General features: G+C 34.2%; 2 protein-coding genes across 3 annotated transcripts in view; both read left to right on the top strand.

Moving 5' to 3' along the window:
* Window positions 1-9,255, top strand: part of LOC106877678 (dymeclin) — a 35,213-nt gene extending 25,958 nt beyond the window's left edge. Inside the window, exons 9-16 of the mRNA XM_089362343.1 lie at window positions 1,363-1,547; window positions 2,059-2,184; window positions 2,737-2,850; window positions 4,083-4,177; window positions 4,818-4,941; window positions 5,230-5,412; window positions 6,997-7,110; window positions 8,771-9,255. Coding sequence (XP_089218469.1) covers window positions 1,363-1,547; window positions 2,059-2,184; window positions 2,737-2,850; window positions 4,083-4,177; window positions 4,818-4,941; window positions 5,230-5,412; window positions 6,997-7,110; window positions 8,771-8,917 — 1,088 coding nt within the window. The 3' untranslated portion in view covers window positions 8,918-9,255. The remainder of the gene's footprint in view (window positions 1-1,362; window positions 1,548-2,058; window positions 2,185-2,736; window positions 2,851-4,082; window positions 4,178-4,817; window positions 4,942-5,229; window positions 5,413-6,996; window positions 7,111-8,770) is intronic.
* A 7,212-nt stretch (window positions 9,256-16,467) lies between these two features.
* The window catches only part of LOC106877677 (acid-sensing ion channel 2), a 20,090-nt gene continuing 17,373 nt past the window's right edge, over window positions 16,468-19,184 (top strand). For both annotated transcript variants that reach the window (XM_089362344.1, XM_089362345.1), the window contains exon 1: window positions 16,468-17,666. In XM_089362344.1, the coding sequence (XP_089218470.1) occupies window positions 17,359-17,666 (308 nt within the window). In that variant the 5' untranslated portion in view covers window positions 16,468-17,358. The remainder of the gene's footprint in view (window positions 17,667-19,184) is intronic.

A 19,184-nucleotide genomic window follows, 5' to 3' on the forward strand; every position in this document is an offset into this window, starting at 1 on the left:
CAGCCAAAGCTCTACACCACAAAATTAGGGATAATTTCGAAAAGGAATGAAAAATAAAAACATTTACCATCTATATTCCGAACCAGGTTTCAAGTTATTTTAGCAAAACAAACTATTTTGCAAGGCCAACTATCATCAGCAGAATAGCCTAGACCGACATGCATGCACGAGGCACTCCATAGTGAACATGACTTGTGCATATATGTCAGAGGTTGTCTTAACCTCATGAAGGGATGGTTTTATCCAAGGAAATACTGGTTCAATACCTGGTATTTTGGGGAAATTAATTTCCTTAAAATAATAGATGTACATATGAAAACATAGATTATATTCATATAAGAGAAGAAAAAGAAAATGGAGATTGAGAAGTTAATAATTGTTTATTATTAACAGCAAATTAATCACCATCCCTTACAGCTGTTTCAATTAATACTCAGTAAATATTAAGTAAATAGCATATCTTCAGCATAATATCTTCAGAGAGAATAAAAAAAAAATGTTTTTTATGTGTTCATGGATTCATTATAGCAGTCTGCTATAATGAATCCATAAACACATAAAACATCCAAGGGTAATTTTCTTCCCCTCTGAAGATATTATGCTCAAGTCATATAAATATCAATTTAATATTTACTGAGTATTAACTGAAACAGTTGTAAGGGATGCTGGTTATTTTGCTGTTGATAATAAACAATTATTAACTTACTAATTTTCTTTTTCTTCTCATATATATATATATATATATATATATGTCATATAATATTAATATATATATTCTCATAACATTCGGTATATCATGCTTAATGCAGATATACTGTTGAAAATCTGGAAATGGTAGTATTCATCTTGAGAAAGCATTTCATATAGAAGAATCATGTTAAAAGACACAGGAATATATCTGTCTATACAAGATACTTTCTTGAGACAAATACTGCATTTCCAGGCTTTCAACAGTATATCTGCATTAAGTATGATATCCAGAATGCTATTTTGAACTAATACTGCTTCCATCACTAATAACAAATATATATTCTTATCCAAACTCAAACACATGCAGCCCCTTCAGAGCTGGTGAACTCAAAGACCACAAGTAAACACATTAGTTAAGGATGAACACCATTTATTGAAGGACTTTTATCTACACCACGAGAAATGTCAAGTAGTTATTGATTCTGACTTCAGTTTACTGATATTTCTCTCTTTAACTAATTACTATTTCTCAAATTGTCAAAGGATTCTGAACAAATTCTATAACTGCATTCACCTTCAATTTGTTTTTTGACCCCATTTTGAATTTTTAATATAATTTTTGTATGCTGTTTGTCAAATGTTATTTGTTTTCCTTCCCTGATCTGTTTGCAGATGAATCAGAGAGTTCTGTCCCAACAGAAGCAGTTGCAACCTTCAAGCTAGACTTCTCTAAATTGTATAATACACTTTGTGAAACACTTCGAGATGATCAAACTACTTTGCTTTTGTATCTTTTACTGCACAGAAATCCCCACATGAAAGCTTTCATCTTATCCAGAACAAATATAGATTCATTAGTAAGTATTTACAAAAACTAATCTTTGATATTAATTGTTGGAGTAGCAGACAAAATATGTATTAAAACCTTTCATTTTAACCAAAAAAAAAAAAAAAATGAAAAAGTTAGTTGTTTTATTAGATCCTTCCAAATTCTTGAAATAAAATATTAAATAAAAACACATAGAGAACATATTCCATCAGAAATATGGTCATAAGAAGGTTAAATGTAAAAGGTTAAAAGAAAAATATAAACATCATCATCATTATCATTGTTTTACCATCCACTTTTCCATGGTTGCATGGGTCAGATGGAATTTGTTGAGGCAGATATTCTCTAGCTAGATGCTCTTCCTGTCGCCAATTCTCACCTGTTTCCAAATAAGGTAATATTTGTTACAACTCTCCCAATTTGCTTATCACTTATCTGTTCTGTATTTTATTTTGTTTTCTATTAATAATCAAAGACACAGTTTTTCCATCTACAGACTTACCGAAGTAGTATTACCAGTTTTTTTACCTCTTTTCTAGGTGATGCCTATCCTACAAATCCTATACCATGCACAAGACAAAAACTCCCATCATATTTATATGGCACTTATTATCTTATTGATTCTAAGCGAGGATGATGTCTTTAATCGTGCAATTCATGATGTTGTAAGTAATTGCATCTTTTTGTTCTGTTTTTTCTTAACCCTTTAGATTTCAGATTTCTTTGTCAAATATACTACTTATTTATTCACATTGTTTTGAATTAATCACATGTTATTTTGTAGCTTCAAAATTTCAGTGGTGTGTTTGCATATTTTTAGAATGACATTGTAGGGTAGGTGTGAGAGGTTGGATCTGGTTAGTTTTAGCATTAAAAAAAAGGAGAATATTTGGGCCAGATATGGCCGGATTAAATGCTAAAGGGTTAAAGGGACCCTGAGATAATCATTCAGTTATGAATGATTGACTGAGCATGAAATCATGTGGTTTTGGGCCCTGTCCTATTCTGTGGAACCTTGGGCAAGTGTCTTGTAAAAATTTCTTGTCTTGCAAGTTATATATATATATATATATATATATATGTTTGTATATATATATGTATGATGTATGTATGTATATATATATGTATGCATGTATGTATGTATGTATACACACACATGCGCATGTGTGCACATACATATAATCTCCATTGTTTTAAAATGCAAATTCTTTTGACAGACAATAAAACATGTACCTTGGTTCAAAGAAAGAAGTATCAATGAAGTCACATTAGGAGGTCTCCTCATTCTCGTTGTCATACGAACCATCCAATACAATATGACACGGATGAGAGTAAGTACATTCACACATTTTCTTTTTTGGACTCTGTCAATTTTTACTTTCATTTATTCCATTAAATAATTCATATTTGTGGTGTTTGTAATTTGTATGAAGAGTTTTCCAATTCTCATATGACACACAATATCTTGTTTTTTTGTTCTTATGTATTTTGTTCATTCTTTAGTTTCTATTGTTATTTATTATCATTAAGGCACTGAGCTGGCAGAATTGTTAGCATGCTGGGTGAAAATGCTTAGTGGCATTTTGTTTGTCTCTACGTTCTGAGTTCAAATTCCATTGAGGTCGACTTAGCCTTTCATCCTTTCGGGTTTGATGAAATAAGTACCAGCTATGCACTGGGGTCGATATAATTGACTACCCCCCTCCCACCTCCCCTAAATTTCAAGCCTTATGCCTTTAGTAGAAAGGATTATGAAGGCAGCGAGCTGGCAGAATTGTTAGTGCACTGGGCAAACTGCTTAGCGGTATTTTGTCTGTTTTCCAGTTCTGAGTTCAAATTCCACCAAGGTTGACTTTGCCTTTCATCCTCTCAGGGGTTGATAAATTCAGTACCAGTGAAACACTGGGGTCGATGTAATCGACTAGTCCCATCCCCTAAAATTTCAGGCCTTGTGCCTTTAGTAGAAAGGATTATTAAGGTAGTGAGCTGGCAGAATACACACACACACACACACACACACACACAGACATTGACACGTGCGCACACTCATGCTCATATGAGTGTTTTTTTGTGTTTGTCTCTCCACCACACTGCTTGAGAACAGGTATTGCTTTGTTTACATCTTCTAAACTTCAATGTTTCAGCAAAAGGGATCAATAGAATAAGTACCAGACTTTTAAAAAATCCCCCAAAAAACAAGCCCTAGGGATCAACCCTGATAGGATGAAAGGTAAAGTTGACCTCTGTGGAATTTGAACTGAGAATGTGAAGATGGACAAAACGCCGCCAAGGATTTTGCCTGGCATACTAACAATTCTACTAGCCTTGACAACAACAACACCACCAACAACAACAATAATAATCCTTTCTACCAAAGGCTCAAGGCCTGAAATTTTAGGGGAGGGAGCTAACAATTCTGCCAGCTCGTCATCTTGGGCAATAATAATAATAATAATAATAATTATAATAATAATAATAATAATAATAGTAGTAATAATGATAAACCATATGTATTTGTTTATTGAGACATTTCTGTTCATCATTTATCTATTTTCTGTTGCAGGATAAATACTTACACACAAATTGTCTTGCTGCATTAGCCAATATGTCTTCTAACTTCAACAACTTACATCCTTATGTTGCTCAGCGAATTGTCAGGTAAGATTCTCTTTTGTTTTGTCTTACCACTGGTTTCAGTCATTTAACTGTGGCCATACTTGGACTCTTGTCACCGCCGACAGCAATAGTCTCCTACTTGTTTTTTGGCACCATTGACTGGTTTCATGTGAGACAATTCTTCCACAAACCAGGGTGTCACGTGCATAGCAAAACACAATAAAGTACATAATATATAATTTAATTATCTACTACTTATAATAATACTCTTGTGTTTTTCTCCGTCACAACATATGAATGAGAAAGGAAGAGGTGATAGATGAATATGGAAGGAAGGAAGGAAGGAAGGAAGAGGTGATGGCAAACTTGGTAATGGGATGATGGAAGCTCTAAGGTGAAAAAAAAAACAAAAATCAGAGTGTTTCAACTCTGTATGAGTATATTTGTGCGTGTATGTAAACGCTCCCACAACCAGTTTACCATCACCCCTTCCTTCCTTCATTACCAGGACCAACAGGTACAACTTGCATCCTAAATATATTGCTTGCCTGGCAACAGACAGGTGGTTCATGTCCTGTCAATTAACCTGTTGTTGGGTTTTATCGCAGATGATGTCTTACCAATGTCTTAAGTCATTTTTATGTTGAATCTGTCAGAAGTGTCCTTCATTCGTATTTTTCAGTTTGTTTGCTCAACTGTGCAAGAAACACAGCAAATTGGTTGAACATATTCGAAGTGCTGCAGTGAATGGTTCTCTTGAAATGGAACAAGGAAATGGTGTTGACTCAGATTCAGATATAGATTATGTAAGTATTAGCTGACCATTTGCATCTTTATGTTCTGAGTTCTAATTCCACTAAGGTCAACTTTGCCTTTCATCATATTGAGGTTGATAAAGTAAGTACCAGTTGAGCATTGGGGTTGAGGTAATCCACTTACCCGCTGCCTTGAAATTGCTGGCCTTGTGCCAAAATTTGAAACCAATATTATAAACCTATATCATCTAAAGAAAATGTGAAGGATGATTACAGTAGTAATTTTAGACATGCTTTTATATATATATTTTTTTTTTCTTTTTATTTATATAATTTCAGGTACAAGACTTAGCAGTTCTTGAAGAAGTGATTCGAATGGTGTTGGAAATAATCAATTCCTGTCTAACAAATGGAATCTTACATAATCCAAACTTGGTCTACTCTCTTTTGTATCAGAAAGATCAGTTTGGGATGTTTCGAACGCATCCGACTTTCCAAGATATTATTCAAAATATTGATACTGTAAGTAAATAGGGTTGCCTATGTTTCACTTCTTAAATCATTTAGCATTTAAACCAGCCATATCCGGCCTAAATATCCTACTCGTTTTATGTTTTAACCAGCCAGATCCATTCTCTCATGCCTACCCTGCAATGTCATTCTAAAAATAATACAGTGTAACAAAATTTCCATGGTTGTGTGGTTAAAAAGCTTGCTTCCCAAGCATGTGGCCTTGGATTCAGTTTCACTGCATGCGTACCTTGAGCAAGTGTCTTCTACTCTAGCTGCAGCCCAACCAAACACTTGTAAGTGGATTTTGGTTGACAGAAACTGAAAGAAGCCAGTCATGCGTGATATATAAATATATCATCATCATTTAACATCCGTTGTCCATGTTGGCATGGGTTGGACTGTTTGACTGGAATGGCAAGCTGGAAGGCTGTACCAGACTCTAGTCTGATCTGGCATAGTTTCTATGGCTGGATGCCTTTCCTAATGCCAACCACTCCGAGAGTGTAATGGGTGCTTTTACGTGCCACCAGCACAGGTGCCATTTGTGTGACACCAGTATCTGCCACGACTATAATTTTACTTGGCTCAATGGGTCTTCTCAAGCATGACATAATGCAAAGGTCTCAGTCATTGTTGGACTCTTACCCTGATGAAGGAGGCTCTGGATTTTATTAATGTTTATTTGCTTCCTTTACTGGCTGCAAATTTTTATGAACTACATCTGCCAACATTATGAAGTCACTTCAAGTGCTCAGAAACAACTGTTGGATTTCTAACACCTTCTCTCCTCTAATTTTTGAGTTTCTGTAATCTGAGTAAGTCTGCTCTATCAAAAAATATATATATTTATATTTGATTTTTTATCATCTGAAAATTTCAAGTCTGCCTTCTCTTTTTACATGTATACATGTATATATATTTTGTACATTAAAACCTAACGTTTTATCTGTTTATCTGAATCATTATCTCCCTATCTGCTCACTAGGATTCTCCTTATAGCCACTCTTTATTCTGTTGACTTGGTCCTCAGTAAAGATATCGGAGTGTAAGTTCAAATCATTTGAGCGCTTCTAAGTGTGTTCTGTATTAAGATTCTCTCAATCTCATCTGTTGATTCTGTATATACATATATGTACATACATATATGTTTGTGTGTGTGTGTGTGAAGTTGGCCTTAGGAAGGGCATCCAGCTGTAGAAACTGTGCCAAAGCTGGTATTGAAGCACAGCATAGCCCTGTGGCTTGCTGTATCCTGCAGACCATCCCACCTATGCCAGCATGGAAAACAGACATTAAATGATGATTATGTGTTTGTGTATGTCTCCTTGTGTAGACGTTGTGTGACGGATGTAAATGAAAATCATTGCACAGGTGAGGTAGTTTATAACCAGTCTTCTGTGGAAAGCATGTCTAGCTATGTGAAAAAATATTGCCTTGTTTGGAAACAGGTGAAGATTGGAAGCATATGGAGCATCTTACTATAGAAAATCTCTTTCAACAATTTCTATCTGACTCATGAGAGAATTGAGGAATGGACGTTAAAACAATGCTGATGAAATTCTTGAAATTTTTTATTTAATTTTTCTCTTTCAGGTTTTAGCCTATTTTTCTTCCAAACTAGAACAAAATGGACAGAATCTTTCTCCAAATGAAGTTTTAACAACCATTAAGGAAGGGTCTTTACAGTTTCGTAAAGATCGATTAAGAGTGAGTTAATTTTGTTTGTTTGTTGGGGGTTTTTTTGTATACTTTGTGGTGGGTTTTGAAAAAAAAATATATTTCTGTTTGAACTGTTTTTATATTTTTCTGCATTTTCTAAAATACTTTCATTGACTGCTAAGCATATAGTAATAATTAGATTTTTATCTGTCATGTAACAACTGAGGAAATATAATCTGCCATTATGGGTAATATCAGAAAATATGGCATACATACAATAATTATTTATTTAACTTTTATCAAATTTCTTGGTACTTACAGGTGTCCATAAATTACCTTTATAATTTGAATAATTTCAAAAAAAAAAAAAATGAAAACTAAGGTTTACTCAGCAGAGTATTCCCAACCACATGGTTCTGGGTTCAGTCCCACTGTGTGGCTCCTTGGGCAAGTGTCATCTACTTAGGTTCAGCCTTGTGAGTGGATTTGGTAGACAGAAACTGAAGGAAGCCTGTTGTATATATGTGCGTGTGTGTGTGTGTCTGTCATTATGCCTGTGTTTATCTCCCCTGCCCACTGCTAGATAACTGATGTTCATGTGTTTACATTCCCATAACTTAGTGGTTCAGCAGACTGACATAATAAGTACTGGGTTTAAAAAAAAAAAAGTATTGGGGTCGATTCATTCAACTAAAAGTTCTTTAAAGCAGTGCCCCAGCATGACCACAGTCTAATGACTGAAACAAGTAAAAGATAAAAGAATCAAGTAAAGTTTTATTAGAGACACCAGAACAGCAAATAGAGACTCAGACATTGCTTAGAAAATATTTTTCATTTTTAACCTCGTATATAGTACCCATGAGGAATTTTGACCTTTAAATTTTGGGGAAAAAATGCGGATTATACTCGAGGATTTACGGTATATATTTATGTGTGTGTGTGTGTCTTTGTGATTGTGTTTGTCTCCCCCCCCCACATTGCTTGACAACTGATGTTGGTATGTTTACATCCCCCATAACTTAGCGCTTCAGCAAAAGAGACTGACAGTAAATACTAGGCTTGCAAATAATGAGACTTGGGGCTGATTTGTTTGACTAAAATCGTTTAAGGCAGTGCTCTAGCATGTGTGTGTTGTTGGCACTCCATCGCTTACGACGTTGAGGGTTCCAGTCGATCCAATCAACGGAACAGCCTGCTCGTGAAATTAACGTGCAAGTGGCTGAGCACTCCACAGACACGTGTACCCATAACGTAGTTCTCGGGGATATACAGTGTGACAAGGCTGACCCTTTGAATTACAGACACAACAGAAACAGGAAGTAAGAGTGAGAGAAAGTTGTGGTGAAAGAGTACAGCAGGGTTCGCCAGCATCTCCTGCCGGAGCCTTGTGGAGCTTTAGGTGTTTTCGCTCAAACACTCACAACGTCTGATCTGGGAATCGAAACCGCGATCCTATGACCGCAAGTCCGCTGCCCTAACCACTGGGCCATTGCGCCTCCATGCTCTAGCATGACTGCAGTCAAATGACTGAAACAAGCGTGCATAGCTTTCTTTTTCCCATTGCATGCCACCAAGCCTAGTATGTGCACTCCTTCTACACTTTGTTAACTCTCTCTGTATCTTCTCTCGCACTTCTTTCAACCAACCAACCAACCAGCCAACATGTCAACTGGCATTATATAGACATTGTAATATTTTTTTTTTGCAGAAATTTCCCGAGCTGCGTTTTAAGTATGTCGAAGAAGAATCTCCAGAAGAATTTTTCATCCCTTACATGTGGTCATTGGTCTTTCACTCATCACACTTGTATTTCAACCCAGCTCGAATCGTACTCTTCTCCCTGGCTGTTTCCTGAGATTTACTTTCTACTGGTGGCAGTGAGGCTGACGCTGGTGGGGCAAACGTGCCTCAAAGGACTCCTAATACTTGTAGCTATGGCAACAGAACTGAAATATGGATGACGAAAACCAGAAACGTCTTTCAACAAATGACATCTTCCTCTCAGGATAAAGGCAACTTTAGGAAAAAACTGAATGACTGGACTTGCTGTTACAATGTACATTTTATATGCTTGAATTGTTATTAAAGAAAAAATAACCAAAAACTAAAACAAAAACAAATAATGGTTTTTGCTGGGTTAACTTGTTTAGGAATCTCATTCACGACTCTAATTCTCTCTAAAAGCAAAGAAAACACATACACAGAAAGAAAGAAAGAAACAAGCAAAAAATAGAATTTAATTTTACAATATACTACTACTACTACTACTACTACTCAGTTACAACTACTATTGCTACTGCTACCACCACCACCACCACTACTACTACTACTACTACTACTACTACTACTACTACTGCTACTACTACTTAGTGCAGTCTAATGACAGTTGGTTTGTGGCTGCAAAAAAGAAAAAAAAAAAGATTTAAAAAAAATTACTCATTGTTGTTATTTTATTGGGAGTTAATTAGTATAAAATAATATAGTCCCAAATTCAGATATTCTAAAACCTTTTTTTTTTTTTTCTATTATGAATCCTTATTAACTGTATATGTAATGTGTGTGTGTGTGCGTGTGTGTATATATATATATATATATATATATATATATATATATATATATATATATATATATATGTGTGTGTGTGTGTGTGTATCAGTGTGTATGTATATATGTATATGTCAACGTGTATGTGTGTGTATATATGTGAATGTATATGCGTGTATATACATAGGTGTATTATAGAAAGTTTCCTTAATGAAGAATTTAGCAAACAAAAAACAAACAAAACAAAAAACAAAAATTATAAAAATTACAAAAAGACAACAAAAAAACTGGGTTGAAAAAAAAAATTTGTTTTATTTTTTAATCTTCAAACTCAGTGTGTTGCTGACTATTGGTTTCCTATTTATTAGATAATAATAATTTTTTTTGTCACTAATTAACACTTGTTCATATAAACCTCATTATCAATATATTATCTGCTTTAGAGGGGAATTTTTTTTTTTTTTTTGGCAGTAACTAATTAATTAAAGAAGTGACTTCTCACTTCTCTTTTAAACGAAGGTCAAATTAATATGTTAATTTAGGTATTTTGTCAGAAACTGGACATTGTACTTTAGATTGAAATTTAAAAAAAAAAATTAAATAGAATAAACGTTTTTGAATTTAATCTAGCAAGCACAATATTTAATTAAAATCACACACTCCCTAATTAGATCACCCTCCACCTAGTAATAGATCTCTCCACCTCTGAAATAAAATCCACTAATGTTAATAAAATGCATGGATATTTTTTCCCTTGTATACATTTAATTAATTGTATCTGTAATGGTAATGTTAATTTTTCTACATTGTAATTCATTTAGGAGAGAAACATATGCAGTTTTTACTTATAATTTTCCTTTCTAAATATCTATTTGTTTTGGGGTTTTTGTATGGCTAAACTCAATCTTGGAATTAATTGAACTTTTACCTTTCAAACTTTATATTTTGTTATGAAAAGCAAAATATTATTATTTAATTTGAAACTGAAAAGTGAAACAGACCCATTGAACTGCTCCTGCAGTTTTTGTTTTTCTGTCTTAAACTGACACCGGTAATATTTAACTAAATAACACTTCTTAACTCTTTAGCATTTAGATTACTCTGTCAAACATAATGCATATTTATTCACATTGTTTTGAATTAACCACACATTATCTCGTAGCTTCAAGATTTCAATGGTGTGATTACTTAGTTTTATAACGAGATTGTAGGATAGGTGTGAGAGGCAGGATCTGGCCAGTTTCAACATAAATCAGATATAATATTTGGATTTGATATGGCTAGTTTAAATTCTAAAAGGTTAATTGAAAAATCTTTACAGTTAATATTGACTGAAAGAAATTTAATTAATTTAATTTTCATTTCATTGATTTTGTTTTTTAAGAAAAAAATCTGACCAAATTAATGAAAGAATTCTTTAGCTTTTAAACTGACCATATCCAGCTCAAATATTGAACCTGTTTTATGTTCAAACCTGTTGAGTTTGGCCTATCACACCTATCCTACAATGTCATTCTGAAAATAAACAATCACATTATTGAAGTCTCAAAGCTATGCTATGATGCATAATAAATTCAAAGCAATTTAAATGAATAAGTAATACGTTTGACTGACAGAGGGTATATGGTAAATGTATACCCTCTTCAAATAGTTACAAGAAACTGCAGAAGAATTTTCACTGAGAATTTACTGGGAGACTGTGTTTTTTTTCTTTCTTCTTTTACCCAAAGAAATATTTTACTTTTTGTTTATTTCTTGTAGTTGTTAACATTTGTTGGTTATATTCTTTGAGTTTGAAACAGATACATCTCATAGATGAAACATAACCATTTACATTCCCCAATAAATTCAGATTTCATATGCTTTGATTAAAATTATTTCAGCTGTTTCCAGCAATGGTTAAACTGTTTGTGCTGTTGTTATTATTGTTATTTTTTTTTTTGTTTTTACTAACCAAGATTTATTTTTCATTTGAATATGAATTTTCTTTTATCGGATTAAAACATTGTTTTTAATTACAAGGGGCTAAACAAGGACAGACAATGGGATTAAGTCGATTACATCGACCCCAGTGCATAACTGGTACTTAATTTATCGACCCCAAAAGGATGAAAGGCAAAATCGGCCTCAGCGGAATTTGAACTCAGAAAGTAACGGCAGCCGAAATACCGCTAAGCATTTCGACCGGCGTGCTAATGTTTCTGCCAGCATGCCGCTTTATAATCCCTTCTAATAATCAACACAAGTGTAGCTGTGTGGTTGAGAACCTTGCTCCATCATATATATATATATATGTATTAGTGTGTCTGTGCTTGTCCCCCTCCATCGCTTGATAACCGATGTTGGTGTGATTATGTCCCCATTAATTAGCAGTTCAGCAAAAGAGACCGATAGAATAAGTACTAGGCTTACAAAGAATAAGTCCTGGGGTCACCACACTGACTACTTTATACAGTCCTTCTTCCCCATGACATTTATCCCTCTGGAATCCTCTCCCTATTTTTAGCCTTCTGGCCTACCTTACCCATCTTTATTCTACAGCCATCAACTTGTAGTTTTTCTTCAAGAGCTTCAACTGCATCAGCGTCACCCATGTTGCAGGACCTGGTAACGCCATCGACAATGGACCCTCTTCCAAATTAAACCATTAAAAAATACTAAAAAAAAAAAAACCAATACATTGCTCAGTTTGGCCAAAATTTACAGCAATGAATACCGAATGAATTTTGATAGAGATGAGATTTTGGATGCCTGTAGAAAGGACTGCTCTTGTTCTTCTCCTTGTGTTACTTAAGTCCTTCACTCCCTATGAAGCATAGGCCATCAACAATCTCAGTTGCTATGGAGCATAAGTCATCTCCACTGTTCTAGTCTCTGAGCTGTCTTTTCCCTCGCTCTTGTCTTATTGGTTTTGAATTATCTTTGATACTTCTGTAACTTTGATATTTTTCTTGGTAGAAGCCTTTCTTCCAGTCCTTACTCCTTTCCAGATTCTTCCATGAACTGTTGCTAGACCATAATTACTTATTTACTTAAGTCCTTTGCTCCCCATGGAACATTGGCCACCAATGACTTTTCTCCTCTGTTCTAAACTCTACATTGACTTTTCTGCTTCTCTCCATTTGGATCCCTGCTTTTTCAGTATTGCCCCAGTATCTACTTCCAGTTATTTTCAGGGCATCCTCCCTTCTGCCTCCGTTAGGGGCTCCAGATCCTATGTTTCCTTGAGGGAAGACCTTTCTCTCCCAGACCTTATTGGTTTTCAATTGTCATTGCTGCTTCTCTAACATTTGTTTATTTCTAGGTAGGGATTTCATCTCAAACCCAATTTTATGTGAAGAACTGGTCCATATTAGTTTGGCTTCTATCCTTTGATCTGCCTTGTCAGGAACTTGTGCTCCACTGGCATAGCTCTTAAGGTCATTGAGGCACAGAAACCACTATACTACATCAAGGACTTGACCTTCAGGTGGCTGCTGTTGTGTGCTACACTTGACCGTTTCTGTTCGACACCACTACCATGTTCATACCTTTAACATTCACACTAGCTCAATGGTTTGTGAATGGCTTTATTCTTTCCTCTAAAATGATGAAAAAACAAAACAAAACACTACTACAACCACCATCCATTAGAGATCAATGTAATATGGATTTCAAATTTTGGCACAAGGCCAGCAAGCTCAAGGGAGAGGAAAGGTTGATTACTTCAACCCCAATGCTCAACTGGTATTTATTTTATTGACTCAAAAAGGATGAAAGGCAAAGTCAACCTCAGTGGAATTTGAACTCAGAATGTAAAGACAGACAAAACATTCCTCAGCTTGGTTGCCTTAATATCATTATTAATAATAATAATAATAATCATAATCATCAACCCCGATGCTCAACTGGTCTTCTTTTTATTGACCCTGAAAGGATGAAAGGTAACATCAACGTCAGAGGAATTTGAACTCAGAATGTGAAAAGAGATGAATTGCTGCTAAGCATTTTGCCAGGTGTGGAGGCGCGTGGCTTAGTGGTTAGGGTGTCAGCATCATGATTGTAAGATTGTGGTTTCGATTCCTGGACCGGGCGACAACACAATGGAACACATTGACACTGGCTTACACCTAATGTCCGATCCCCATATACTGCATTAATATTCCTTGCACTTTCCATTGTGTTGTTGCCTTTATTGAACTCATAAAGCAAACTGCCGAATATGCTCCTTTGACACTTCCATTATAGCTTTGAAAAAATAACTGTTAAAATCGAACTGCACTCTTCAAAACTTGCACTAAGAATAAGTACACGGTAAAATTGCTACCTGCTTTTATAGCAAGTTGATGCAGGTAGTTTATCCCGTCCCCCTCCAACTCTTAGTTCATTCAGTTGAAAAAAAACACATTATTTATGAGATGACTCAATACTTAACTCTTTAGCATTCAGATCACTTTGTCAAATGTAATGCTTATTTATTCACATCATTTTCAATTAATCATTGCATCATCTTGTAGCTTTGAGATTTCAATGATGTGATTGTTTATTTTTAAATTGACATCATAGTGTTGGTGTGAGAGGCCAGATCTCGCTGATTTGGTTTGCATATAGAACAAGTGGAATATTTTGACTGGATATGGCTGGTAAATATATATATATATATATATAACACAAGAGAAATATCTTGAAAGAGTAAATTTATTCAATAGAGTCACTATTGGCTTCAACCATGGCCTCCAGACAACTTTGGAATCTCCTGTAATTCTTCCAGAAGGTCTCCTTGTTTAAGTTGGTGAATACTGTCATAATCCTTGCCTGATGATGTGGGTGATTCTGTTAACAAATTTATTGAAAACTTTAGTGTCTGTTTGTATAATATCTGTGGCTCTTGTCTCTCTATCTGACCTCCCCACTTTGATGAGAGTGATTGATTTTATTCTCTATTTCTGGTGGGTGGATGTCTCTATTAGGTGAAATTTTCCATTGTTTGTTCATTGACTGTTTAAATGATTTCACACCTTTGTCCTATGTCTCATAAGGACTTTCATTTCCCTGGAATTTTATTGTTGCACATGATGACCTTTCCTTCTGGAACATATCAAAAGCATCATATAGCTTGCATTGTTCACAGAAATTGTTGAAGTTTCATAACATTGTGTCTTGTTCAAAGAGATTTTGTTGCCAGCCAGTCCTATTTGAGGATCTCTTTTTGAATCAGTTTCAACCAGCTTTGTGAAAGTTTATGCTATGTAGAGCTATATACATATACATGCATGCATACATACATACATACACACACAAACATACACACATGTATACATACATGCATGCAAACGTACTTACATACATATGTACGTATGTACATACATACATGCATACATACATATATATACATGCATGCATACATACAGACGTACATACATATATACATACACATATATGCATGCTTACATATATTCATACATGCATATGCATACATACATATATATATACATGTATGCATACACACATACATGCATACATACATACATACATACATACATACATACATACTCCTATATGCATGCTTACATATATTCACAGATACATGCATCTGCATACATTCACACACATACATGCATATATACATGTATGCATGCATACATACATACCTACATACATACGTATGGAAAGGGAGAGGCATACATACATATATATACATGCATATATATACATACATATATATACATGCATGAATATATACATGCATGCATACATACATACCTACATACATACGTATGGAAAGGGAGAGGCATACATACATATATATACATGCATGAATAGATGCATACATACAGACATACATACACATACATACACATACATCCATGCTTACATATATTAATACATACATACATATGCAGGCATAGATTCATACATATATCATTGTCATCTTCTTTATTGTCATCACTCTCTCTCTCTTCTCTTTCTCTTCTCTCTTTCTGTATACGTGTGTGTGTATGTATGTATGTATGTGTGTATGCACGCATGCATGTATTCCTTTGAGAATAATATAAAAAAACACAGACTAGAAAGGAAACAGTGAAATATACGTCGTTAATTGTAATGGAACAGTTGAATAATAACATCAATGCCGCTTAAGGAAGGGCTTTTCTAATCAACCTTCTAATTGCTTCATAATATAGATGACAAAAGGTAAATGTAAAATATAGATGACAAAACAATAAAGGTAAAAGAGATAGCGTATAGAAATGAAGCAAATTGATTGTTTAATGTTTTAATGTCAGGTGTTAATGGGCTGTTTAGAGCTGACCATGAGAAAAATAAAAAACGAAATGAGAGAACAAAAGGAAAAGAAAATTGGTAAAACAAAATCCAGAGCAGTAAGAATATGGTCAATAAGGGGGAAAAAAAATCTTTAAAATATATGAGACTGAAGACAATAACGTATAAGTATGGGAGTGTCTTCCCATTGTACTTCGGTGATAAGATAACAATGGCGTTTTCTGCTATCAAGATTGTCCTTCATTTCCAAGATGTCAACATATTTATTTCCCATTTAAAACGTTTTTTTTTTTGGTAGTTTATATATGTATGTGTGTTTGTGTGTATGTGTGTGTTTATGTTTTCGTGTGTGTATATATATATATATATATATATATATATATATGTGTGTGTGTGTGTGTGTGTACATTTATGTAAATGTTTGTATATATATGTACATATATGTATGTATATGTGTATATATATATGTGTGCATATATGTGTATACATATGTCTATGTATATATATATATATATATATATATATGTGTGTGTGTGTGTATGTATATATATGCATACATATATATATTTGTTTCCAGGGCTTAATATTTAATGGGTTTTTTTTCCCTTTAGCGAGAAAACTGCTAATTTATTTCAGAACGTTCAAGTCTGTTATAAGACAAATGTGGTCAGCCTCTCCCTTTCCTGACAGCAGATATATTCATATCAACCTTTGCATTTCATCGTTGACAAAGTACATTGAATCTTTGCAGATCCAGGATAGATCTGAAACTCATAAATATTATCTGTTTTAAAACTTTATTTATCCTAGAACATTCAAGTTTATATTACAGAGTTGTACTTGTATCGCAAGTGTTGTGATCTAAGATTGTGTGTTGAAACTAAGACCATTCAGTGTTGATGACATAAGTTAGCCATTCAGAAACACAGAAAGACCATTACCTTCACTTAAAACATTTATTGTTTGTTATATGGTGTCAAAATTTTCATTGCTCAAAACTGCGAACTGGACACCAACAAATGTGTGCTACCTCTCAAGTTTATAACGAAACAAGAACGTTGAGCCTCTTCTTTTCTGATGGTAGATGAATTCATATATTTAAACTTATGCATTTCATTCACAACAAAGTACACTGGATTGATTTCTTTGTAAATGTGGGACAGACCCAAAACTCATGAATATCACAAATGTAAAAATAAGCAAAGCCAAAGTAAATCGTGAAAGAATGAAATATATTATCTCTTTTGGACATCTTTGAAAACAAACTTGAAAGTGATATATACAGTGAATATAAAGGTAACTTCTGTGAATTTAATTTTTTCTTTTTCTTATTCCAAAGGCACAAGCTTGAGAATATTATCGGTTTTATTGATATTGCTGAAATTAAATATCAAGAAATGGTCCATTGGATAATGAAATATAAATGAAAATTTTTATATATGTGTGTGCATATATATGCATATGTATACTTAATTTAGTCAATGTTGCATGAGAGGAAACATGAATTTTCGTTGGCCTTCATTCATTCGTAATGATAAAACAGGAGACACTACACAAGGAAAATCTTGGATAGATTATATCTCAGAGAAAATTCATTTTGATAAGAAGCAGCATGTCAGTAGCCTTGGAAATGAATTATATAAAAAAGAAAAAAGTTATACTAATTCTCAAAATAATCTCATCCAAGAGGAGAAAAAAGAGAAAGATGCCACGAAAAGCCTTTTAATGCATTTTTCAAACAACACGAGTCTCCATGGAGTGAGGAATATAGCTGACAGTAATAATACTCTGCTAAGGTAAGGTGACAACTTATTTCTATTTAAACTGTTATTCTGGTTGTTGGACCTTTTGAGCGGGATGGGCTACTTGACCTGAAGAAAATTCTAACTGGGCCCCACCTGCAAGGTCATGCACTGTTTATCTTGATATGAGATCACCATGTCGCGCACACATGGTTGTGATGCATGTCCCTGGTGTACCCTTATCAGACGGGTAGTCATGATGGGTATAATGGGCTTCGTATATTTTACCCCAGTGTCACTTTGATGGCATGCACTGCTCTCTCACTCAATAATGATAATAATAATAATAATGATGATGATAATAATAATAATAATAATAAGAAGAAGAAGAAGAAGAAGAAGAAGAATTATAACCAAATTACTTTTAGAACAAACTTCTCATTTTCTCATATTTTCACAGGAATTCTCTAGAACAATATTTTGTATAAAACTGAAAATATGGCACCCTAGTCATAACACCAACTTCTAACTTGTCTCTTGAGGTCTCTGGTTGACATTTGGAGTCAACTTGTATAAATACAAGCAAAAACCAAACATATAATAATAATAATAATAATAATAATAATAATAATAATAATAATAATAGTAATAATAATACTGATGTTTTTGTTATGTATTTGTCTGAATATTTTTTTTATTATACCTAAGGCACCTACTATGATAGGAATTGTTTCTGTTTTTAGATTCCACATTCGAGTTACAAAGACCTGGAAATAGAGGTAACTCAAATGTGGAATCTAAAAACAGAAACAATTCCTATCATAATAGGTGCCTTAGGTATAATAAAAAAATATTCAGACAAATACATAACAAAAACACCAGGACTTACAAATATATATAACATACAGAAAATTGCACTACTGGGTACTGCACACATTCTACGCAAAACACTTTCAATACAGTAACCATAAGAGCATCACAGCAAACCACAGCACATACCCAAGGCACACAGAGCTGCGCTCGGTAGTGAAGTGAAAACACGTTATAAAAATAAAACTACTGAACAATAATAATAATAAACTGTGAAAAAAGTGGGGGCTAAAGAGAGGCAAGACGTGGTTTGAGAACAAACTGCAGAGAATGGTATATCAGAGATCAGGTGCTAGAGCATAACAGACTTAGTGGTGGTGGACAAATACACCATATATGTTATATAGTTGAGGTTGCATGCCCCTTTGACTCACGAATACTCAAGAAGGAAATCATAAATACAACCCTCGTAAGTATAAAAATTCCAGCTATGGAAAATGAAGAAGGTGAAGATAGTGCAAATTATCTTAGGGTCCCTTGGGAACAGTATCAGAAGGTATCAAGGGGAATATAAAGGAAATTGGAATAGAGTGCCCAGTAGAACTGTTACACAAAGTTTGTCTCCTTGGCACAGCCAGAATAATGAGGAAAGTATTAGCTAGCTGAAAAGAATGGATAGCATGGTACTGTAAGCTACAAGTAGCAAGCCTGCTACACATGTATATGCACTGGTTGTTGGGGGACAAACAAAAGCACAAAGAC

This window comes from Octopus bimaculoides, chromosome 14 (assembly GCF_046866305.1).
Source record: "Octopus bimaculoides isolate indiv1 chromosome 14, ASM4686630v1, whole genome shotgun sequence".
Taxonomy (NCBI): Eukaryota; Metazoa; Mollusca; class Cephalopoda; order Octopoda; family Octopodidae; genus Octopus; species Octopus bimaculoides.